General features: G+C 39.5%; 2 protein-coding genes across 2 annotated transcripts; both read right to left on the reverse strand.

The window, feature by feature from the left end:
• Window positions 1–525: 525 nt before the first annotated feature.
• On the reverse strand, window positions 526–9906 carry LOC138212974 (mitochondrial inner membrane m-AAA protease component AFG3L1-like). The gene is made up of 17 exons (XM_069173732.1): window positions 9780–9906; window positions 8504–8594; window positions 8333–8392; window positions 8107–8216; window positions 7618–7767; window positions 7431–7505; window positions 6522–6646; window positions 6163–6436; window positions 5826–5963; window positions 5393–5546; window positions 5189–5296; window positions 3477–3602; window positions 3224–3334; window positions 2737–2852; window positions 2365–2565; window positions 2036–2230; window positions 526–1621 (listed from the first exon to the last, which is right to left on the reverse strand). Exons 1-17 carry the CDS (start codon window positions 9897–9899, stop codon window positions 1403–1405), a joined length of 2373 nt encoding a protein of 790 aa, XP_069029833.1. The 5' UTR covers window positions 9900–9906; the 3' UTR covers window positions 526–1402.
• A 929-nt stretch (window positions 9907–10835) lies between these two features.
• On the reverse strand, window positions 10836–23537 carry def8 (differentially expressed in FDCP 8 homolog). Its single transcript, XM_069174018.1, has 12 exons — window positions 23400–23537; window positions 21898–22020; window positions 19081–19175; window positions 18813–18962; window positions 17690–17831; window positions 17150–17314; window positions 16582–16709; window positions 14944–15057; window positions 13936–14016; window positions 13343–13483; window positions 12993–13102; window positions 10836–12443 (listed from the first exon to the last, which is right to left on the reverse strand). The coding sequence occupies exons 2-12, from the start codon at window positions 22004–22006 to the stop codon at window positions 12350–12352; spliced, it is 1329 nt and encodes a 442-aa protein (XP_069030119.1). The 5' UTR covers window positions 22007–22020; window positions 23400–23537; the 3' UTR covers window positions 10836–12349.
• Window positions 23538–24667: the final 1130 nt, after the last annotated feature.

The raw sequence follows: 24667 nt of genomic DNA on the forward strand, positions 1-24667 counted from the left end.
GCAAATGGAACAGACAACAGGTGGAAATGAGGCAATTAGCAAGACAACCCTATAAAGGAACGGTTCTACAGGTGGTGACCACAGACCGTTTCTCTGTCCTCATCCTTTCTGGATGATTTTTGGTCACTTTTGCATTTTGCCAGTGCCCTCACCACTAGAGGTAGCATGAGGCGGTGTCTACAACCCACAGAAGTTGCTCAGGTAGTGCAACTTTTATTTTGAGTATGATTCTGAATCCAGACCTCCATGGGATAATGATTTTGATTTCCATTGATCATTCTTATGTTATTTTGTTCTCAACACATTCCACTATGTAATGAATAAATATTTTCAACTGGAATATTTCATTCATTGAGATCTAGGATGTGTTGTTTAAGTGTTCCCTTTATTTTTTTTTGAGCAGTGTATATAAAACCTAAAAGAGTGAGCAATAAGGAAAAGAATTGATCGCAGAGCCGCAAGTGTGTAAAATGTGCTGTTGCAATTAAGCCTTGCCTCACAAAAATAATTCAAATCTTTGCAGTTTTCATTTTATTTGAATTAAAACATAACTTAATATTTGCATTTGTCATGTGACAATTGCTGGGCTCTCAGACAAAGACATTTGGATAATACAACTTCTAAATTTGTAAAATCAATTGTGCAAACAAATTGTGCAAAACCTCACGGGATCTTTAAGGTTTCATACAGGACTGTGGTTTGTGTCCTTTCATAGCGTCACACATGGAAGGTACACATTAATGCTTAAATAAAAATGTCAGTCTAATGTTACAATTTAACCTTGGATAAAACGTTGATAAAAATGTCAGTTTCAAATCAAAAATCCTCACAGACATGTACAAATGACCCATCACATAAAAACAACACCTTGTCAGGCAGGCACAAAATCATAAAAACAAACAGACACCGACATACAACCTGTCTGCTCATTTTTCATTGCCTTGGATCAGCTTGGTTAACCATTACTGGACACCAAATTAAAAAAAGACCTCAGTGCAAGGCACAAGGTCAAGTAATGTTTTATATTGAACCCGTTTACTGAGGCAAGGTGCAGAAATTAAGACACAAATAACATTTAGATAACAGGTTGTGGCCACCCTTCAAGGAGTGGATCTCAAATACATTAAATAAGAACGCTACATGAGAAGTTATGTAGCTTGGCTCACAATTCGGAAAACAATCAAACATAACCCACAAATGACCTCCAATAAAATGTAGGCTCCAAACTACATTTTCATGTAAAAAATACAATTAAAAAAAAATTGCACATTGCATAATCCTGGTCAGAAGAAACCTCCTCAGCCGTCAGTGAGATGAACCACTAACTCACTTCTAACCAGATGACGCTGCACTTCAGAAAAATTTGTGCAGTGGACTATTTTCCGTGATGCCACATGTCCACCTACAGGTAGAGGGCTGATTTGTTTTGCTGCCGTTTCTCACCCCCTTTGCTATTGTTCCAGTTCTTTAGCCCCTCAGGTAGTGAGCTGTCCTCTTCAAAGTTCCCCAACCCTTCAACAAGCTCCTCATATGATGACTTCTCTTGAAAGGTACGAGGTCCTAGCAGCTCAACCATGTCGGCTCTGTCTAGCATCTCTTTCTCTAGAAGACGTTTTGCCACCTGTGATACAAGAGCAATAACAGTAAACAACAAGCGTTCGAGTCTACATCAGTTAAGTATTAATTTAGCGCTTCTAATTGCATGCATTAAAAAAAAAAAAAAAAAAATCACATTTTCTTTCACACTCAAACTACAAAAAAAGTCTGTGGAGAAGAAGTGTTAACAGCTACTTCTAATAATGGTTATGATAGTAGTATATATATATATTTTTTTTTTATTTTTTTTTAAATAAGGATTAGTATATTACAACTAGCGGTGTAACTTAATTATCCATTTTATAATTTTTTCAGTTTCTAAAAATTCTACTTTAACCAAAACACAAAGAGCTATCAGTTTTACATCATGCTCTTTTGTGAGCTGCTTTGCTGTACTTCTCTCTTAAACAACTCTCTGCAAAGTGAAAATAGTTCACACCTTCTCCACCATTTCTTTCTTGTCGATGACAAGCTGAAGTGTTCGCTGGAAGGCCGTGTCTATGAGCAAGCGGACCTCCTGGTCTATGATCTGGGCTGTAGACTCACTATAGGGCTTCCCAGTTACTGTGTCACCTTGCTGAGGGAGGTCAAAGGAAACCTGACCCACTGCCACATTAAATCCAAACTGTACAACCTGAATTATGAAGAGAGAAGAGGGAACCAAACATATATAGTCAGTAAAAATCTTAAATGTCCTTTTGTTTCCAGTTTATCTTTGTTTGGCTGAGTAGCATGCTTGAAGCTTGTAGTGCAGGGTGTGACGATTACCTGTGCATAGGCGGACTGTGTGACTTTCCTCAGGTCGTCTTGTGCCCCAGTGGTGATCTGACGAAAGAAAACCTGCTCTGCCACTCGACCACCGAGCATCATGCACATTCTGTCAAACAGCTGGCTCTGGGTGAACAGGTACTGCTCCTTGGGTAGATATTGCACGTAACCCAAGCCTTTCCCTCTGGGAACAATGGACACCTGGTGGAGTGCATTATAATCAATCTAATTACATTAATGGATTCAACCATTAAAGGAAATCTTAATTTGATTGTAGAAAGCAAAAAATAATAATATTATGCAGAGATAATTGTGCAAAGGTGGCAGAATAACTAAGTTTGAGATAAAGCAGGCAGAAAACAGAAAGTATACCTTTAGCAGTGGGTCTGCGTGTTCAAGGAACCAGCCGGTGACAGCATGCCCAGCTTCATGATACGCCACTGTAGTCTTTTCTGGAAGCTGCAGTACCCGAGTCTTTTTCTCCAGACCTGAGAGCACGTAGGATGTCTTAGCAAACTACACTGTGTGTGTGCAGATACAGTTAAGTTAAGAGGGAAGTATCCTCAGTTTGGTTGGTGCATGAGAGACAGTCATATCCTCACAGCATGGTCTCAGTGACAATATAGAGTAATCAAATTAACAAATTGAAAAAAGAGCTCAAATTGAAATGCTAACAACAGTTTGATCAATCAATATAAAATACGATAGTTAAACTAACTGTAAATGCGTGATCAAAAACATATTTAATTGGAGTATATAGCAAAATTTACCATTCCCCTCAATTATCCATTGATTAATAGTCATTCGATAAAAGTGTCATAACGCTACTGATGTGAATGGATGAGGTTGTTAAACTTACCTCCAATAACCCTTTCAACTGCCTGCTCAAAGTGTTTAATGTCGATATACTGATTGAGGTGACGTGCAGCGATGAGAGCGGCCTCATTACACACGTTCGCAATTTCAGCCCCTTAGACACACACGGAGAGATCAGTGACAAGTTAGACCGTGATGTAATAAGATAAGAAGATGCAGAAGTCAAACTACAACATTTTCAAGATTATTTGGCGACTTCAGGGTGCACAGACTGAACACGGATCTCCTGCTCTTACCAGTAAAACCTGGGGTCAGTGCAGCGAGTTTCCTGGCCAAAGCCTCTCTATCTATACTGGAGTCCAACTTCAGAGGTCTCAAATGCACTTTAAAGATGGATGCCCTTCCTTTTATATCTGGTGGGCCTGTAGAAAAGACCAAACAGGCATGTCAGGATTTTTATATCACATACGTTCCAGGACATCGAGCATGTATTCGAGGAGTTTAAAACATATTTCAGTATGTGCCCTCTCTGCTTCAGAGCCTGAACCTTGTGAGGATGTCACATTTAAAGATCTTACAGAAGACCATTCAAACGGTCAGTCACTAAAAGTCACACATGCAGTACAGCTCATTTTTAATAAGCCACCAAAAATTTTTTTTATTAACAGTCAATACACATCTATAGAAACCAAGGTCGTCTGTGTCTTCAGGTCAAACTACAGTCGCATAAAGGTGGAGCTGTTAGAGGATTTGTTGTGTCTTTCTCTTTAGCACGTCAGCTACTGAGAGCCAGATTAGATTTGTTTGTGTCGACAATTTAAAGAGTGACATTCATTTTGTAGAGCTGCGCATTAAAGAGAAAGACACAACAAATCCTCTAACAGCAACTCATTGCAGGAAGGGTCCCCGAACAGCAACATTAGCTCTTATAAGCAGAGAACAGTTTTCAATGGCTGGCAGTCATAACGTCAGCGCCTTTGAAAACCTCAAAAAAAAAAAAAAAAGAATAATCTGAAATTTACAAGTTTATTTTCAAACTGACGGCTAAAAATGACATAAAGATGCATTTTAAAGACCCAATACATCCGAGTCTTTAAGCAACAGTTAAACTTCTGGCCGACTGAGAAGCACAATCTTTTATTCATGCAGGCTAAACCAACACTTATTTCTGTATTAAAATCAGTGAAATGATGTAAGAAGTTACATAACTAATTACTGACCAAATTAATTATCAATGTGACTGATTTATGATGCTTCATCTGACTGTCAACTGTTGACATGGGACAACAGACAGACTACAGGAACAAAGAAACTAAGTGTCCCATCCCTCGCATTGGCCTCGAGTTACCGGATCATCCCCTTGGAAAAACAAAAAAAAACAGCACTTTCATTTTGACCCCGTTTTCTTTGTCAGAGAGAAAACTGCCCCTCCCACCCTGCAGTGCCGGCATCAAGCAAATTAGATCTTGGCAAGCAGAAAAAGATCAACCATTTTAACCGAAGATAAAAGCATACAGTATGAAACGCATGCTTTTGATGACAATAAAAGTGAACAGGCAGGAAAAATATGGACGCAAATTTAATAAACTTGAAGCTAATTATGGAGACTGCACAGTAAGTACAAGATAGGAGTGTTAATGGGGTCAAGCTTTAACAACTCATTCGAAGCAGGCGAATGACTAACTGTTAGAAACGGCATCTGCATGCACATTAGAGCCAGTATATTGGATTTGTTGCAGTGGCTGGTGGACAGCCGAGGTGGTTGTAATGTCACGCATCAATACGGAAGTATAAAAAACCGAGGGGAAGAAACAGAGAAATCAACGGGAACAAAAACTGCACCACAGAAAAAGGAAAAGTCTGTCTGCTTATGTTGTTGATAGACTGATGCTGAAAACAGACTAGACAAGCGTGAATGCGATAACTAATAACACGACTTGACATGAGTGTGCAAAAAGGATAAGTAATTTCTTAGACATTGAAGAAATTATAGGTGCTTCTACTTTACCTAAATAAATATGTCGATCAAAGCGTCCAGGCCTCATCAGAGCTGGATCCAGAATATCGGCTCGATTGGTTCCAGCTAAAACGACTATGTTAGTGCAACTGTTGAATCCTGTAACAAACATTTGGCATACAAAAAAGTTGTGAAATATGGCACCAAGAATATGGGGAAGGCGTGAACAATCAAAGAGATGACAAAACTGCCCACCGTCCATTTCCACGAGCAGCTGGTTGAGCGTGTGTTCCTGCTCGCTCTGGTCGCCAAGGTTCCCCGTGCCTCGCTTCCTGCCGACTGCGTCAATCTCGTCAATGAAAAGAATGCAAGGGGCATTTTTCCGAGCAGTGGCGAACATATCCCTGATCTAATTTGGGACAGAGTAAATAATAATTACATCAATAAGCTAAATCAGTTCATTGCAAATAAATCAGAATTCACTGCCACACATAGAATAATTCTCTAATATAATTAAAGAAGAGCCCAAAGTAGACTGTCTTCTATGTTTATATCTCCAACATCCGACAATCAAAAAGCCAAAGATTTCCTGTGTTTACAGACGATGTGGCCAAACAGAAGCATAAACTGTGCGTGACCCATTTTTCAGCTTCCAGACTCCTTGAGAGTCACTCAGCTCATTACTGACCCTCGCTGGGCCCACGCCGACAAACACTTCCTGGAACTCGGAGCCGTTGACTGTGATGAAGGGGACGTTGGCCTCTCCTGCAGTGGCCATTGCTAACAAGGTCTTCCCAGTTCCAGGAGGGCCCGACAACACTGCACCCTGAAAACAAAGGTGTTGTTACTCATGTGAAAGTGTTACCGTGCCGTTTGAAACATTTGCTTTGCATCTTTAGGACGTGTTCGCCACAGTGCGTGACATGAGATTGCTGTTGTGCGGTATCACTATTAAATATCTGTGGGGTGCTGGAGTCAGGGTTATTTAATACCAGTGATTCATCCATTTTTAAAACATGACGCACCTTAGGGATCTTGGCTCCCAGCTTGTGGTACCGACGTGGGTTCTTCAGGAAGTTAACAAGCTCCATGATCTCTAGCTTGGCCTCATCACAGCCCGCGACATCCTTGAAACGCACACTGATCTTGTCTTTAATTAACTTGGCTTTGGATTCACTGATGCTGAAAGGGTTCGGTTTTGACCAGCTGCCACGTCCTCCTGCCATCGGCCCCTGCCGTGTGGCAAAAAGGAAAAAGCCAACCAGAAGTAAGGTTGGGAGAACACTGAAAAAGAGTGTCCTGTAAGGAGGAGAGAGAACCTCAATTAGGCCAGGAACCACATGAGCAAATCCAATATGGATAAAAAGGCAGGTTGCTCTCTCACCTGTCGCTCTCACTGCTGTACAGTACAGGCACTTTGTGTGTGGAGTCCAGACCCATTTCCTGCTGCGCCATCTCCAGGTTATGCTCAAATGAGTCCACACTGCCAATGTTGAACCAGAAATAGCTCTGAAAACATAAAGACAACAGAAAACGTATAATATTCAGTAGACTGCAGGCAGTAAATGCATCATGTACTATATTTTGTACTTCAACTGACTCCCCAACTGGATTGCAGTCCCCCGTATGGAGGCACACGACCATCGAAAAGGGGTCTAGACATAGCAAGGGAGATTTGTTGAATTGTTGAAGATGTTATTCGTAGTTCTCTATGTGCTTGTCTGGATGGAACCAGTCAAATGTCTGCTGGAAATAATGTCTGTCAGTCGAATATATTTCAGAACAATAAATAAACAAGAGTGCTCAGTTGCTCGTAAGGAGGTTAACAAACATTATTGAGAAAGAAAAAAAACTGTTTAAGGAAGGACAGTGAAGAAAAGAAAAACATGGAAAGATGTTGGTTAAAATCCAAAATATAAAAAAGTATATCTTTTGACAAGTTGACTGTTGAGACTTTGTGTCTTTTGGGATTACAGCTCTTGGGATTTCATCAAAGTCTTGTATTTTTAGTGAAGCAACAGAAACAAATAGGAAACATGCATGAAAAGAAACATGTAGTGTTTAAACATACAACATTTTAGATAATTCTATTGGAATATGGTTTTGTTGACTTTGATCACCAGTTTTTTTCCAGCATTATTCCTGGTTGATAAAAACACATATACATTTATAAATGAGACTGCAGCAGCATATAGAAGGAAACTAAATTCCTTCACTTTACATTGCAACATTGCTGGTGTTGGAGGCATGTTATGACTGACCAACACGGTAACCTAAGTATTGTGGAACTGACCAGTTCTGATGTCTTCACTCCGTGGGCAGGAAATGCTTTGACGTACTGCTTGTTGACAACCTCCATGTGACCCACCTGTGTACGGATCACAAGAACTCATTTGTTCATGTGGTGGCAAACACAAACATGAAGGCAAGAGCCACACACAGTAGGAAGATACCAAACTAAAACAATCTCCGCCTCTCACCATTCCTCTGTGCAAGTAGTGATCCACAAAATCCTTCCAGGAGATCTGGACGCCTGTTTCTCTGAAGTGAAAGTACAAAAAAGCGGACACCATGCCGGCTGCACCGACTCCAAGGTACCAAACTGTTTTTCCATCCAAGTGAAAATCATCCTGTTTGATAAAAGAAATGTTGTAAGAGAGGAGTGACTAGTACAATTTAGACCAGAATCCGTTAAAAGATATGCGAGATATGACCAGGATATGAGAGACACTTTATAATGGAAAAGGATGGAGAGAGAACTAGCCCGGTCACCTCCACCATTCCATACAAATAATGTCATAGCAGAGTCTTACTTGGACTCAGTAATGCCATATTATGGAGAATGCAGCTTTATCTTGTGCCAATAAGAGACCATCATTTTGTAAATGTATTCTATTATCACGTGGTACATTGTAGTGAGAACCTGAAGAGAAGACGGTTATTGATGATATTCGTGCCATGAGTCACACCTGAAAGCGTGTCCACCAGTCTGAATCCTCTTTTTTCCCTCCTCTTCGTCTTTCGTCGCTATTTTCATTTGTGTTTCTTCCAAGAGACTCTTGCTCCTTGATGCTTTCATCTAAACAGCGACAATCAAAAAAAAAAAAAAAAAAAAAAAAATCATCCCCTGCAGCAGCCGAGCTGAGAAAACAGGATTGGCGAATACTTTTTAGAACGATGACCCACTTTTCTCACCTTTGACTGATTTGTTGATGCCAGTGCTTTCTTCACTCTTTGGGAAAACCTTTTCAAAACCTAAAACGATCCAACAAACAAACACAGAGAAGAACGTCATTATGTGGATTAAGGTCATATTGCGCACTCATTAGGCTTTACACAATGGAACAGAATTCAAGGGTGCACTACCTTTTGGTGGTTTGTTGGAGCTGAGTAACCGAGCGAATAGGAAACTGTGTTGATAAAATCCTCCCCATCTCCTTTGGATGCATGAAGTCTTCTGAGATAAAGACAATGAGTGATGAATACGTTAAGCGGTGAAGGCAGGGCCATAAAGGTACCCGTGTAAGAGACATATACAGCAGAGAGGCATGAAACCAATATGCTAGAGGTGTGACACCTCATAAAAATGTAAAATTGCAGAAAATGATAATCTGCAGTCCTGCGGTATCTTCAGTATGTGTGAATGTGTCATCCATTCAAGTTTTCAATACGAGAAATCTGCTGCCTCTGTTACCGAACAACATTATTGACAGGATTTTTTTTTTTTTTTTAAACCTGTGCAGTTCACGTGCTTCAATTCAATTCAATTTTATTTATATAGCGCCAAATCACAACAGAGGTTATTTTGTGGCACTTAACACATTAAAGTCCTTACAGCAAGACTTTACAATATTATACAGAGAAACCCAACAATTCAACAATTCCCACATAAGCTAGGAGGGGGGGGGGAAAAACCCCTCCTCTTTAAGGGAGAAAAACCTCCAACAGAGGGAAGAAAAAACTCCCTCTTAACAGGAAGAAACCTCCGACAGAACCAGGCTAGGGGGCGGGCGGCCATCTGCCTAGACCTGTTGGGGTGAGAGGAGAGCAGAGAGAGAAAAGGACAGCATAGAGATAGAAGAGAAGAACTGTTGGTGGATGGAGACAACAGACAATAAGAAAAAACTACGGGGGAGAAAAGGATGGTGAGGTATGAGCCAGTTAAAGAGGAGGAGGAAAGAAAAGAAGCTCAGCGTGTAACGAGGTCCCCCAGCAGCCTCGGCCTATAACAGCAATCATATTAAACCATGAATGCAAATGAATGAGTGAATACGGAGATATTTATAGACGTGCTCCTGTCCACCACAGCAACCGAGACACACCCCCCTTCACGAAGACGATTATGAAACTGAGGAAACCGAACTATAAACTACTTTATCAAACGGACACAGCCCACCGTGAGAGTACAAACCATTGGGGAATGATACATAAACAGCGCTGCGGTTTGTTTGTTGACGTTTTAGGAGGTTTAATGTCTGCACTGGGGAAAAGTGTTGTTCCCACGTGAGACGTGCAACACAAGGCTCCTACCGACTCCTCCACAACATTGTTAACTCGTGCATGTGGCAAGAAAAATCTTTTTTTGTTTTTTTACAAAATCATGGGAAGTTTACACAATAAATATAAACAAATATCACCGTACCAACGCGAGTGCCCCGTAGCTTCGAAAAGTGTCTGAAATTGTCGCCAAGTCTCGGCTCCACGTCCGAACCGTCCGGACCCGGTTCCGAAAGGGTCTGACACTCACAGAGAGGAAACCCATCTGGTCAGGTGCTCTGATGAGGCTTCGCTGCTCGTCTGCACTCGGTCCTGACCTGGTGCAGACTGCCTGCAGCACCATCAGTGCACAGGGTGCACATGGTCAACGCCGTTAGCGTCATCTCGCGAGATTATGTTTTCCAACGCGTAGGCACCTCATTATGTGACTTTTTTTTTTCTTCTTTTTGCCATCAATTTAACATAAAAGCAGATTTGTTTCCAGCAGTTTTAGGCTTGGTTGTTCACTTGCACATCATTATTTCAGTTTTCTGCTACCTTTGGCTTCTGTTGCAATTAGGGAAATTAGTTAATGTGACAATAAAATTAAATTGTACAAATAAAATACATAACCAACAAATAAGTAGCCTATTATAAGATAATTTATGCAGCAGTATATATATTTATTTATATGTACTATGTTTAGCATTTCTGGTATTCTTGTACAGTAAAATTGGGAATGCAGGGCTTTTACTTCTCGGGGTAAAGCTGTCATAATGCCATTTTGACTTGTAATGAAATAAACGTTTTTCGTTGAGTTGAAATGTATTGTATATATTAGACCCATTGTATTCATATGTTTGCTAATATTACAGACGTACACTTTCCACAGCATCAAAAAACTGTCTGCTGTTTAATAACTGTCCATTTGAGAGTGACCGCACAGGCGATCTTGCACTTCGGGGATACCTTCCCAAGCAAGAAATCTATTTTACGTAATAGGTACATGATGGATTAACAAACCGGCCAACTCGGGGGGAAATTTAAGGAGGTCATGGGGTCAGATCAGGGATTTGGGAGCTGCAGATACATCCCGTGTTAAAGAGCTCAATCAAAGTAATGACAAAATCTGAGTATGTGCCGATCGGTATGGGCACATAGTCAAGATTATGTAATGTACTATGTAATGCAAGACATTAATAGGTGAAAGTTGACACCACAGTTCAAATGCCTTTCATTACTTTATTCATGCACAACTCACATGTTTTACAATGGGGCATGGCTCTTACCAACATCATGTATGCCCATTAGCCTGAACAAAATATATACAGTACATCATGCTGAAAGATAACACAGCCAAAGGTCGTTATTTTAAAACAAATACTTAAGGTCAACATTTACACATTGCAAAAGTTGCCACTCAACAAATTTGTCATCTCCGGACAAAATGTGCACCATTAAGACTGAAACTTTGAAAATGATGTTATTAAGATGCAAGTAACCTGACGACCATAGGCACACAATGTTGGAGAGTATCCACAGCTATTTGCAACATTGCACTTAACAGAACTGGGTAAAACACAAACTGTACGAAATGAATTTAGTTTGAAATAAAAGGAAAGCATTGAACAACTCCCTCCTTCCTTTTCGTTTTCAGTTTAACGATTCTCCTGACAAGAAAACGCTTTGTACTGCTAATGCATGCTTTGATTATATATTGTTGTTAATATGTGGATTTAATGTTTCTAATTATGGTTTCAGTAATTGTATATATATATACATATACATATATACATATATATATACACAGCTTTTTTGTCAGACAATTACAAGCCATAAAAAAATTTTTCTAGTGTCCAGGTGTGGCTAACTGACAATCAACAAACCCCAAGCATCAAATAGGATGCTGTGAAGAAATGTTGATTGAAGGCCTGGAAATATTTTTTTAAGACCTTATGAACTGTTAAACATACCAATAGATTATGATTATGAATAAACAGCAACTGTAACTAATGTAAACTAATTAAAAACTGCATTTTAATTGTGTCCTACTAATCTGAATGACCAAAAAAACAGATGCTTTGAAATGACGGCTCAGTGAAAGATTATCCTTCGAGCACAAGAGTTCAGTTTAAAAAAAACACAAAAAAAACAACAAACTGGAAGCTGGAAGGCAAATTTCTGGTTAATATAACTTTTAGATTTTGTCACTGTAAGCTGGAATTATAATCGTTAAAGTTCAAAACCTTTTGACATATGGCAACCTTAAAGATTAGCACTATGCAAACTTGGCAGTATAGGTTTTAATGCAAGTTGAGGCTTATAACAACTACAACACAAACCCTGCATGCATAATCACCTAATGAGGTGGATTTTCTTTATAGGGGATTTATTTGTACATTCATACAAGCAGACACGCACACACGCGCGCGCACACACACACACACACACACACACACACACACACACACACACACACACACACACACACACACAGTGTTCAGTACATCCAATTTCAGTATGAATGCAAAAGTTTGATAAAAATATATTAATTTCCAGATGGGTTTCTAAATACCCTGCTTCATATTGTAGTGCACAAGAAAATATATACACTACGGCGTAAACACAAAACAACCAAAGACAAAAACAAGAAGCGAGTTTTAACACCATCATTTGACATTTTTGATCATGAGGCAAAGTGCAACATCCAGTAACATCAGGTGGTCCTTTCTAGAGTCACGCTTTGTTCACATCTGACTCATCGTCCTGCTTGCGCTCAGTCATTCGTGCACATCGTGGACAAGTTGTGGAGTTGTCATAGTAACAATCTCTAAAGAGACACACAACAAACATCAATATTACATTTGTTACATAATAAATCATATTACAGGTTTCCATTAGAAAAATGTGCCCTGCCCCACCCTGCTTAGTTTCAGCTGTCCCTCATTGTCCTTCGTTCCCTGGTCTATTTCGTCTGCATGTTATTCTCTCTCAGTGCCAGTTTGTCCTGTTCTGTTTCCACTTTTTGGACTGTCTGTCAGTTCCTGTTGATGTTTTGGACTCGGCTCAACCGACTGTTCTTTGTTTCACCTATTTTGCTGCTCCAGACATTGCGACTAAAACCTACATTTGCTTGAACCTCCCACTGAACTTGCAGACATTTCTTTAAAAGCAGTTTGATGGTATGTTAACTGCAACTGGGCGTCTTTTAGACCACTAATAGCTCTACTCAAAACTTGTTTAAGGGCTGAGACTTTAATTTGTATGATTCAATTTTGAACCCATTATCACAATGCTATATTTTTCCTCACATTTTTCAACTCTCGACAATCAGCTAATTTGCTGTATTTTACATCGTGACTGGTTGGTGGTGACTAACCTGTGGAAGACAGCCGAGCATTCGTGGCAGACGGAGGTGTGACTGTCGAAAGGGAAGAGGATGTCTCCCTCTTTACAAAGCTCACACACAAATCCTTTGGCCTGACAACGCTACAAATACACACATGCAGAGCACACACAGACAAAGTAGTAGAGAAAGATGTGGTTTCAGTCTTTGTTTCTTTAGAAAACAGTACATTTGTAAATGAGCCCTAAGTATTCCAGCTGTTTCTTAATAGTACATTACATAACGAGGTATATGTAACACAAACACAGGCATTTAGCTTACTGACAAAGACAATTGAACAGTGTCATCTGTAGTACCCGTTGTGCTTTATTGTAAGAGCTCACCTCGCAGTCGAGTTTGATGTGCTTGGCAAATGTAGTGTGGATCTCTGTGAGGGAGCAGCTGAGTCTGCCACTGGAGATGTCAATTAAATCCTGTAGTGAGTACATGTCATCATTCTCAACAAAGTGCTGCCGATCGTGTAGCTGGAGAACACAAACAGAGGAAAACATTTTAGAAAAATGGCTGAGTACATCACAAAACACATGTAGGCCACCTGAAGACCATGAACCTCTGCTTTGCTAAGAGAAAAAAGGTTGCAATTTCATACCATCTAATATTTAATACCAATCTTTTTTCGAACCCTTCATTCTTTTTTTAAATGTCATGCGCACATCGCCAAGTTCTGAAAAACGCCAAAGAAAAACGAAAAAGAAATTGAGCTGATACTAACCAAGGATAGTCAAGTTAATTTATAGACACAAACTCCTCAATGGACAAGCTGCCCGAGTGGTTCAATGCAAGTTTCCTCCTTCAACCACATGGTGATGCTGTTGTAACATATTACTCAGAGGTTGTGAGCGTGGAAGACACTTGAACTGCATATTACAAAGTCATTTAATTTTGTGTAACAGAGATAAAGTTAATAGATGCTGACCTGTAGCAGTAGCCGAGCTTCCATTGCCTCCTTGCAGGTAATAAAATAAGGTTTCATCAAAAGAATATCTTGACGAAGTTTCTGTAAAGAAAAGACACAAACACAAGTATTTCTGTCACTGAATGTTGCAGTATGTTTTGTTCTCTCATTCCACATGCAGGCAGCACTTAATACAATATTTGTCTGTTTTTCATATCTCCTGAAATGCAAAAACACTGACAACGTGCTGGGATACATCCCAGCCCGCTCCCTCCGCTCTGCTTCTACCAATCGGCTTGTTGCTCCCTCGCTACGAGCTAAACACTCTACAAAATCACGACTGTTTGCTGTCCTGGCTTCTAAATGGTGGAATGAGCTCCTCACTGACATCAGGACAGCAGAAACTCTGTACATCTTCCACCGCAAACTAAAAACACACCTCTTCAGACTTCACCTTGAATAGGAGAACTTTAGTAGCACTTAAAATGGCACTTACTGATAGAACTTTGTAGTTTGGCTTTCTTGAAGAAATTGTATTTTCTTGATTCCTGTTGTTCTGGGTTTTGTACCCTCATGGTTGAAATGCGCTTATTGTAAGTCGCTTTGGATAAAAGCGTCAGCTAAATGAAATGTAATAATGTAATACATTGGGTGACAAAATAACTGTAACAAAGTCGAAACTTAGTATCTGGCACGGACCAGAGGGCGTTTAATTTGAAATGGATGCAGCATTTAGCCAACCACCGGTGATTTCATCAGTCACACGGCATTCACCTGACCAACCACTGGTGTGAATTTACCACTGAGTAACTAACTGAGTCTTTTAAAAGGCTCAGGCGGTTAAAAGGCTGGCGCCTCTAATGGCGTCTAGCCATGAACTATAATCCGGGTTTTAAAGCCAAATAATGTTAAAAGGAATTCTAGGCTAAAAGTGAGAACACATCTATTTTAAATCAATATGAACACCTACGTCAGCACAATTTCTTGAAGGGTCTTTACTGGTGTTTCCAGAGAAGTGAAGCTACCCACCCTGATCTCAACCAGTTCCTCCACAAAGTTGAATAGCAGCGGGTTGATTTCTTTCATCCTCATGACAGGACGTGAAATCATTAGTGCCAGGTAGCGCATCGAAGAGCGACAGACCTGAAAAAGAGGCACACTGGTTAAATATGCCCACACAAACACACTGATACCCCTTTTTATAATAAGACAGTGACATGGGTTAAACCAGCATTGGTGGGCAGCTTGAATAACTCAACGCATTTCATCTGATGCTGTTTCACAACCTTCCTCCTGACCTTTGTTGACGCTGTAAATAGGTTAGATGCTGCCTGGCTTTAATAAACAGATTTTTCTCTGACTCTCAAACCCGCTAAAGTTCCTTTAGAGCCACAGAAGGTTTGTTTTCACAGAATGTGTAAAAGTCCTCATGACACGTAAATCCCCTGTGTTGGTGGAGTTCCCACAAGTTTATTTGATGCTTCTGTAACATGATTCTGTGTAATTCCGATGTGCAGAAGCTGTAACGAGATGTCACAAGAACCCGTACGTCGGTGCCAAAATTCGGAGAAGGTGCTGGTACTTGTTTTTCTACGCTACCAAAAGATCCAAACGATGCTGAAGGTCCAGGAGATGCTCGATAACAGCATGACATGAACGACAGCAGCAAGTGCAGCTGCAGCAACAGGTCTGCTGCTAAATGTGGACAAAAACCCACAAAAACCCATTTGTGTACGGAAAAGTGTCTGAGTAAAATGATCAGGGACAAGAATCTAAACATTTAGAGCGATCAGTGGAGATACCTCAAACTGCTCAAAGACAGATGTTTGGATCTGGACACAGGATTCAAGGTGAGAGAATTTGACTTTATATGAGCAACATGTCGTCACGTTCACATCAGTTGCATCTGCCGTAGCAACGCTAAACACTCAACAGTCACACAAGCTGAAGTCAGCTTGTTGCGTCTACCGTAGTGACAGTTCATGACGTGAGCTGATGCTGCTCATAACATTGGTAACAACCGAGTCAGCGTTACTGTTGAGCCTCGTAGTGTGTAGGATGATGAGCAGGAGGGTCAAACACGCGCAGACAAACATCTGCAGCTTTTCAGAAGCAAAGAAAATCAGACAAAAATCCTCCTGGAGCAAAGCAAAGGAATGAAAGAGTTTTATAACACTATTGTTTGATTTAAAGACTTCAAGGCTACATGCTGCTGCGTTTTGAAATAGTTTTATTGTTATTAGACTATTTATTATTTGCATTCATTTTTCATATTTCAGGCAGCTGGGAAGTGGGAATGCTATATCACCATTAAGGTTGTGCTTTTTTTTTTATTAGATAAAGGCTCTAAACCACTCTTGCTACTGGAATGACATTTTTTCAAGTGAAGTTTAAGAGTTCATGCTGAAATTCAACCATTTCACAGGATTATTTTTTGCTGAGGTATCAAAATTGGTATCGAGATTTGATGAATTTCACTGCTGCTGGTACTGACGACCAAATTTGTGATCCTGTGACATGCAGTCTCATCAACACGTTCAGTAAACCCATTATCCTACTCTCATTTTCTGCCTCGTCTCCTTGACAAGAACTCTTACGGATTGATTTATAAACGATGACTCGACATTTCTGCAAGCGGAGTGTATTATTGCGTGTCTGTTGAGGCACCTTGCGTGGTTCAAACTCCCAGTTGTGGATGACACGAGCTGGGATGATGGCTGTGTCATTCCAATGGCATGTGCTGCAGTAATACTGGCCTGTGTAGTCACATTGTCTGGCCTCAGTAGGTACACCCCCTGCAAGATAAATACGGCAGAATGAGGTCAGACTATAGAACAAAACCCAAAAAATTAAACCGCTAACGGTTCAGTCAGAGATTCAGGTGTGCTCTGCTAGCGGTAGCTAATGGAGCCTTGAGTCGGCAGTCTCAAGCGGAGGACAAGAAGCAGCTTCAGAGGTTCACTTCTTATAACTCCAACAGCCTAGATTTGTTACTTTTCAACCCGTAGTCCTCTCAGCCAACTGACACGGACTCATGTGACATCACAATTTATCAGCTCCCTTTTATCAGCTCCCTCATGGATCAAAAAAGACTTCACACGACATTGTTCCCATGTACGGTAGAACTCCGCAAAACAAGTCAGCTGACTTTGATGTATAAAATCAGTGAAGCTCTCATTCAAGTTTGATTGCTCGTGTTCCCTCTTCGACATAAACACAGTAAATTTATACTCACTCAGTGAAATTGGTGTCCGACATTCAGCACAACGGTAGTCTTGCCGGTCTAGTCCTATTTCCGGGCAGATGCTGAGCTCGTACTCCGACTGGTGGCTGACTTTCGACCTGACACAGGGCTTGGTGATCAGGTTCATACATTTACTATGGCAACGATAGTAACATCCTGAAACATGGAAGAAAATTACACAAAAAGAAAGAACATTTAATTACAAAGCACCTGAAATAAAAAATTTAAAAAAATCAATGAAAGTTCAAATCATAAATCTGATGAATTGGACAGTCAGTTAAAAATAACTATTCCCATCTTTCATTGGCTTGGATAGAAGCACATTCTAGACAAAGAGAGATGCGTGTAAAGAACAAATGAGATACTGGGATAGCACATGAATCTTTGAGAAAGCATCAGACTGGCAGGATGTGCATTAAGCTTGGAGAGCACATTTTGAAAAATCATCCTTTTCTTTGCACCATAGGATGCTTTTCAGTTTTGGTACCAACATCTCTCTACAGACTTCTTTCAGTGTATTGTGTGTCTCACCTGTGCAGGTATACCAAGTTTGGATAAGGCCCCAGATGATAGCGCTACATTTGTCACAGGTCTGTTTCACACTCTTGCTCTTTTCCTTGGAAAAGCGGTGTTCCAGTAGGATTCTCAGATTAGGCTCATCTTCCTCAGGGTCCTTTTTAAGGGACAAGTAGAGACAAACATAATTCATAAATACCAACAACATGATCGCTGAAACACAGTTCATGTACAATTGTAAAAGACATGGCTTACTGCAATAAAGGTGCATTTTAATTTAAAGTTTCTGGGTGTCAACGGGTGTTGCCATGTGTATTTTGCCTAAAAACAAAATCATACAACCTCAATGAACTCAATAAAAACAATCAGTATTTTCATATTCCTTCTGTTCTTGCCAGATGATCCTTCTTAAAGCTTTAATCATGTCTTTTGTCCCGAGACAAAACTTGTCTGTCCAAGTTGCATCAGATCGCAATACTGCTGAATTATTAAATAACAAAGTGGTCTGGTTAAATTCCATAATATAAAGTGTAGTATGCAGAGTTAGATACAGTATAAGATTTAGGAGCTTCACATGACAGGGTTTGAAATAACCCTTTATTATAGAGGATGTGGATGTTAGGAATCAAATGAAGTAATTGCTTTACTTAATTATGGTTAGCGACATCAGAGAGTTGCAGGCCAGATCATGAACCTGTTTTTTTTGGTCGTCACTATTGCCATGACTTAAGCTGTAACATCTTTGTAAAACCTTGTAATAAACAGCATGACACATTGCCGGCATTCCACCGCTCTGTTTAATCAGTGATGTGAGAGGTTTTGTAAAAACGCGTAAACTGCGTTGTTATTAAGACATGGAGAGCTGCCTTTTAAAGAAAAAAACTCCCAAACAATTCTCAGGTTGGGTCGAGCTATTTGAAATAAATAACTACACAAAAACATACAGATAATCACTACCGTAGTCTTTTCTATAACACTACTCCGTAAACAATAGTAATTTAAATGCTGCTTTACTAATTTTGACTAAAAATGCTTTACCAATACATTTCTATCTGCAAATGTTTTGTTCGGCAGATTTTCTGACTGTCAAACAACAATATCATGTTCTCCACTTCCCCATTCAGTCCTCAGTCCCAACCTTCAGTTCCTGCAGTTTGAGACGCAGGTGGATCAGTTTCACCACCGTGTCCTTTTGTCTCTCCGAATGTTCTGGCAGCTCCAAGATCATCTTCTTACACTCCTCTATGGCCAGTTTCAGCTGTTCAATGTCTGACGCTACAAAAGAGCCCTGAAACAGACAAAGACGCATATGTAAGCACTTTCAGTTTCACACCATCAAACAACTTGACGTAATGCGAGAAATGATTTTGAATCAGGCTGGACAGCAGGGAAAATGCAGTACTCACCATAGGCCTTGAGAAGTGGTCCTCAGCTAGACCGAGGTCCATGACCCGATCTGAACTGTGGGTTCTGGTCCCAGAAAACAGCTCAGGTCTGGCTTCTAAAAAGAGGGAAACATGGCATAAAACACGGTTCTTCTCTTGAGCCTATGCAGTGTTCTCACGAGTGGACTCAGTCATGCATGATAATTTCATACACATGACTCTGGTCACTAAACACATCTTAAGATCCCTACAATGAATCTCCACTGCAGATGTCTTGAAGGAGAGCAAAAGAGCCAAATGGACAAGTGAAGGATTTACTGATAATTATCATATCAGCTCTGGTAATGTGTAACCAGTCCTGACAAGACACATGCTCGCTGTGTTATTTAAAATGCTGCTCAACAGACTGAATGAACTTTGAATTGCTGATCACTAAGTTATTGTCCTCTCTACATGTTTGAAACCAGTCTGTTTCATAATTATTCATCTGGTGTGCATTCAAATCAATTAAACTGAAATTACAACATGTTTCTTATCTCGGACAACTGCTACTGCTATTATTAACTATTTCTGTACAAACGTTTCTTCTGTGTTTCTTCTACTGTGTGACTGCACGTATCCTGAGTGTTTTGGATTTGGTAATTTGGGTGTGGTAGATCAAGCTAAAAACAGAGCATTCAGCTCCACCATAAAAAGCGATTTTGGTGGCCATGTTAGCAAACTAATACCTATTTACATGTTCAACAGACACAAAGCGACATTAGCCTTCATTAGCAGACACGAAATGCTTGACAGTACTGAGCAGCTAGTCACTAACTTTCTGTTAACTTGGCATTAGGTGCTCGGCGGGAAAAATGTTGACGTGTGTAACTTCAACAGAATGTGGGATGAGAGGTGTGGATATATAAACGTGCATACATGTAACACAAAACTGGGAATTAACCAGGGAATTATGTGTATGGCATTAGGAGGCCAAAATCAACCTGTGCAGCCGACAGCAGTCCAATGAAACAACCTTTTAATAAACACTACCCTAAAGGTAGGTAGGTAGGTAGGTAGTCATTTTTTTCGCTACAGCAGCATTTATAGATACAGGAAATCAGTAAAATAACAGTAAAAAATAAAAAAAAATGCACAGTATATCCAATAAAATAGAATAAAAATAAGATAGAATAATTAAATTAAAACACTACACTGTTTGTTAAGTCTGTGTAAGAGGTATGTTGACAAATGGTCATATTCTCGTTTGTACTGTTAGACTGTAAGAAATTTCTGTCCTCCACCTCCTTGCATTACACCGTCTGAAGTTACAAAGAGGAACGTTTCAAAGCTTTCCCAAACAAAGTCTGATCAACCACCTCTCTTTACACAATCTGAAGTTACATTTTTACACAGATACATCCTTTTAGGTTTTGGTTGTTTATATAACATTTTGAAAGGGGAAAAGAGACAAGAAAAGTTAAAAAAAAAATTAAAAAAAGAAAATAGCAATTTAATATATGGTACAATGCTGAATATCAATTAAAACCTTCAGTGATCAGACGTACTGGTATCAACAGTGAATACAGAAATAATTAACTATGAAAATTAAGAAAAATTTAACTGAGGAACCTTAGGTTTAATCTTTCAAATGATACATAATCAACTGCATTTGTCACATAATTTAACAAGCGGTTTCCCCATCTTACTGAAAAAGTGCAGAAAAAAGTTTTACCTGCGTACACTTCAGAACAAAACATGGTGAGTGAATTCAGCTTTTAGTGCCAAACAGATGAACTAAGTGTGTCATTCTTGACTGTCAAAGTGGTTGTCATTAAACAGAAAATATTTGTATTCTCATATCCTAAAATACAGGAAGTGTTACAAAAGTACTGCTTACACTTATGCTTTTCATTTCCTCTGGTTCAGCTGCAGACTTTCCAACTTCCTTTTCCATAAGCTTAAACTGCGACACAACAGTTCAGCATGCATGTTCTTTATGTGTCTGGATCTGTTCTACACAACATGTTACTACTGTTTAACCCAAGTAAATAATTCATCCAAATAAGTTCAACGAGGGAGTCAGTGTCTCACCACATGGTGAGTGAGCCACACTGCTAATATGTATTGTTTTGGCACTATAAGGGGAGAAAGTTTACATCTGCAGGTAAGTGGCATTTAGGAAAATCAGGAAGTGCGGTATTTAGGAAAATCAGGAAGTATGGCCTCAGAAAACACCTCCCCTGCAGCACTGAAGCTGTTTTATAAATTAATTATGTGTACATCATCTCATTTACATCAATAGATTACTTAAATATTTAGTCTTTATCCTGTTTAAGCAAACAACTCAGAGACCTAAGTATTTTACTTTCCTCCCGATAGGCCAGAGACCGCTAACATTTGCACATTTTATGCACCAAAAATGTCAAACTTATTATGTCTGTATTCACAACCTACCAAACCAGCCATCTTTTTAGAAAAAACAACAACATTGAAATCATCACTGGATGTTTGCCAAGGGAGACGGACGGGGCACACTTTCCGGACAAAGTCCAAATTTCCATCATCAAGATATAAGATGCAAGTTATTAATTTCTCAGCTGAAGGATGAGTCAACAAAACTGTCCAAAGAGGAAGTGTCTCGTAATTGATGTCTATATGACTTCACGTTTACATCTGTCAGTTTATGAGTAATAAGTGAGACTGTAAATGAAACACTTAAAACAACAATGGCAACGATGTATAATGTTTTTCTTGAGATGAAGGACAGGTGTGAAAGCAACCTTAAAGTAAGGTCCTATTCTACACCTGAGAAGCTCAGATCATGATTTGCGTGTGATGAACTTTGCGAAACTTCACCGTGTTGCGGTTGCGTTTTGTCTCCTTGGGGATCATCTTCTTCCTCTCCACGATCAAATGGATTGAGGCGGGTCTGGCGGAAAAGTGCAAGTCTCTCATCATACTCCATTTTATTGGCTACATCTAAAGAAGAGAAAACACATTACAGTCACACTGCGAGGTTGGTCAAATCCTCTTCTCTCGCGTTTACAAATTGAACCAGTGCCTCGGTTGCCTTTAAATGGAAGCTGGTTAGCTAATATGTCTGCTTGGTTATTGCTTATCGTGTGCATTCCTGTTCAGATCCCAGTAAAATGACGCTGCTATTTAGTGAGCAGAGAGCTGTTTCATGACTGTAATATCCCAAATAGGCAGGTTTCAGGAAAATGTATTTACAAAATACACGCTGCATGTGAAACGGTGCCTGATTTTAACGTTGGTTGAAAAGAACCTGCTGTCATTGTGCTGATTGTGTCATAAACAGAGGAACAGAATCATACACGCATTACCTTTCACCAGCAAGACATCTGTATGTCCCAAATAAGTGCTGTGGCGACTTAGTTTTGCACTTGAGATTTGGAGGCAATTATTTGGGTCAGATTTTTTAAAACATGCTCTAAATTCTATGCAGCAGAAAACAGTTTAGATATCCAAATCTTTCGGCCCAACTTTTAGGCCAAACCTGAGAAACACCAGAAGCCCCTGATAACATAATCAAGGTAATTTTGCTCAACTTCATAAAGATGTTCCTGAGCCACAGATGACATGTATACCATTTGACAGGAGAAGTGCTCCCTTTGACTTTAAATTCCTTTAACATGAATAATATGAGCATTTATTATTAAGACCCCCCCCCCCCGCCCAAGCCCCCTTTTTTGTTGTTGTCTCCCTTTCTTTTTCTACAAATGCTCAAGCTAAATAAAATATTGCCAAGTCAAGACGGTTAGTAACTGGGCTGACAATGACTAATTCAAACGTCTATGGTATATGAAAAAAAATATAATGATGAAGTGTTTTTAAAATGTGAGTTAATTAAAATTGCACAGCACATCAAGTGAAATCAATGTGCTCTACTCAAATGAACAACAACACTGCCTGAAGCACGCGATTTGCAAATAACGACCCATATGCAGATGATTTAGTACAGAACTTATGACATTTTATTTTTACCAGACATTTTAGGATTGAGATCAGTCCGTGGGGTCACACCAGGAAAGACTGCAAACACTGAAAAGCTGAATAAGATGAAGCCTCACCTCACTAATTATAACCAATCAGCGCTGCTCGACTGAGACGTAACCTTAATTATATTTTGCGTGTTACTGTAGTACGCGTAGACTGTGGCATTAACATTAATTACTGCTGGGGTACCAGTATTTAAAAAAAATAAAAAATAAATTAAAAAAAGGCTGATCAATACACAGATGTCAACAACCAGCTAACGCTAGCTAGCCAACGAGCTTTCAAACAAGACGCTCGTTTGTTGTTTTGATGTTAATGTTGGCTTGAAGTCGGACGCTTACCCCGTGTTTGGCCGTATTCATTACCGGGGAAATAACAGTTGTAAAATGTAGTTTGTAGTCGACGCTTATGGTCAATATGGACAGGGCTCCCGGCGTTGTTTTGTCCCTGTCATCAGCAACATCTCAAGGCGAAAAGATGTCAAGTCATCCTGGGTGTAAATAGCGACTTCCGGTAATTATTTTCAAAATACAAGCTGTGTCCTATAATCGTGAAGTAGCACTCTGCGTTTGATATCGGTTCGATATGAGCACTTAAAGCTGTGTCTGTATTTATTTATTTATTTTTATTTTTTTGATGTCTTGTCTAAACTCGCTTGTCTAAACATGCAATGTTTTTGCTTATTTATGGAGGAAATGTGTTCTGCTTTTATATTGAAAGTTGAACTGACCTCACAATCGGTCTCTTTCCCTTTCAACGGAATAGTAGATATCTTCCAAGTGATCTCAGAGATGACAAACATGGTCCATAAAGTGTTGGCTACATGTCCCTGTAGGATTAGTATAGTTCACAGATCATCTAAAAATAACCGCTAAATGAATTAGAGATGGTCCTGATTATAATGCAACTGGAAATTTTAATTGAATTGATTGTTTTATACAAATAACATATACATGTCCTAACTGATTAATGTGAACTATTCAAATAGATTTATCAACAAACATTTATTTAACATTTCAGTGGAATATGAATAAATAAGTAAAACGAGGTGTAAAATAAGTTGTAAACTTTTGAACCTGCAGGGGTATTTTTTTTAATGCATATTAAGTTAAATTCGTAAATATCTACACCAACAGCAGATGGTCTTTTGAGAACAGTGGCATTCAGTCATTGGTTTTTCACAGAAAATGTGCTTTGACCAACAATGTGGTAAACCATAATAATTTACAACGGTTTGGTAGTTCCTTTAAATTATGATCATGTGGGGTTCACATGAAGCAGATTTAGCAGATTATAAATCATTACTGTTTGCTGTCCTGGCTCCTAAATAGTGAAATGAGCTCCCCAACGACATCAGGACAGCGGAAACTCTGTACATCTTCCGCCGCAAACTAAAAACACACCTCTTCCGACTTTACCTTGAATAAGTAGCACTTTAGTAGCGCTTAAAATGGCACTTACTTTTAGCACTTTGTAGTTTGGCTTTCTTGAAGAAATTGTATTTTCTTGATTCCTGTTGTTCTGGATTTTGTACACTCATGGTTGAAATGCACTTATTGTAAATCGCTTTGGATAAAAGCGTCAGCTAAATGAAATGTAATGTAATGTA

Source organism: Embiotoca jacksoni, unplaced genomic scaffold (assembly GCF_022577435.1).
Source record: "Embiotoca jacksoni isolate LCO1_2020_lvr unplaced genomic scaffold, fEmbJac1.0.p SCAF_6, whole genome shotgun sequence".
In the NCBI taxonomy this organism is placed as follows: domain Eukaryota; kingdom Metazoa; phylum Chordata; class Actinopteri; family Embiotocidae; genus Embiotoca; species Embiotoca jacksoni.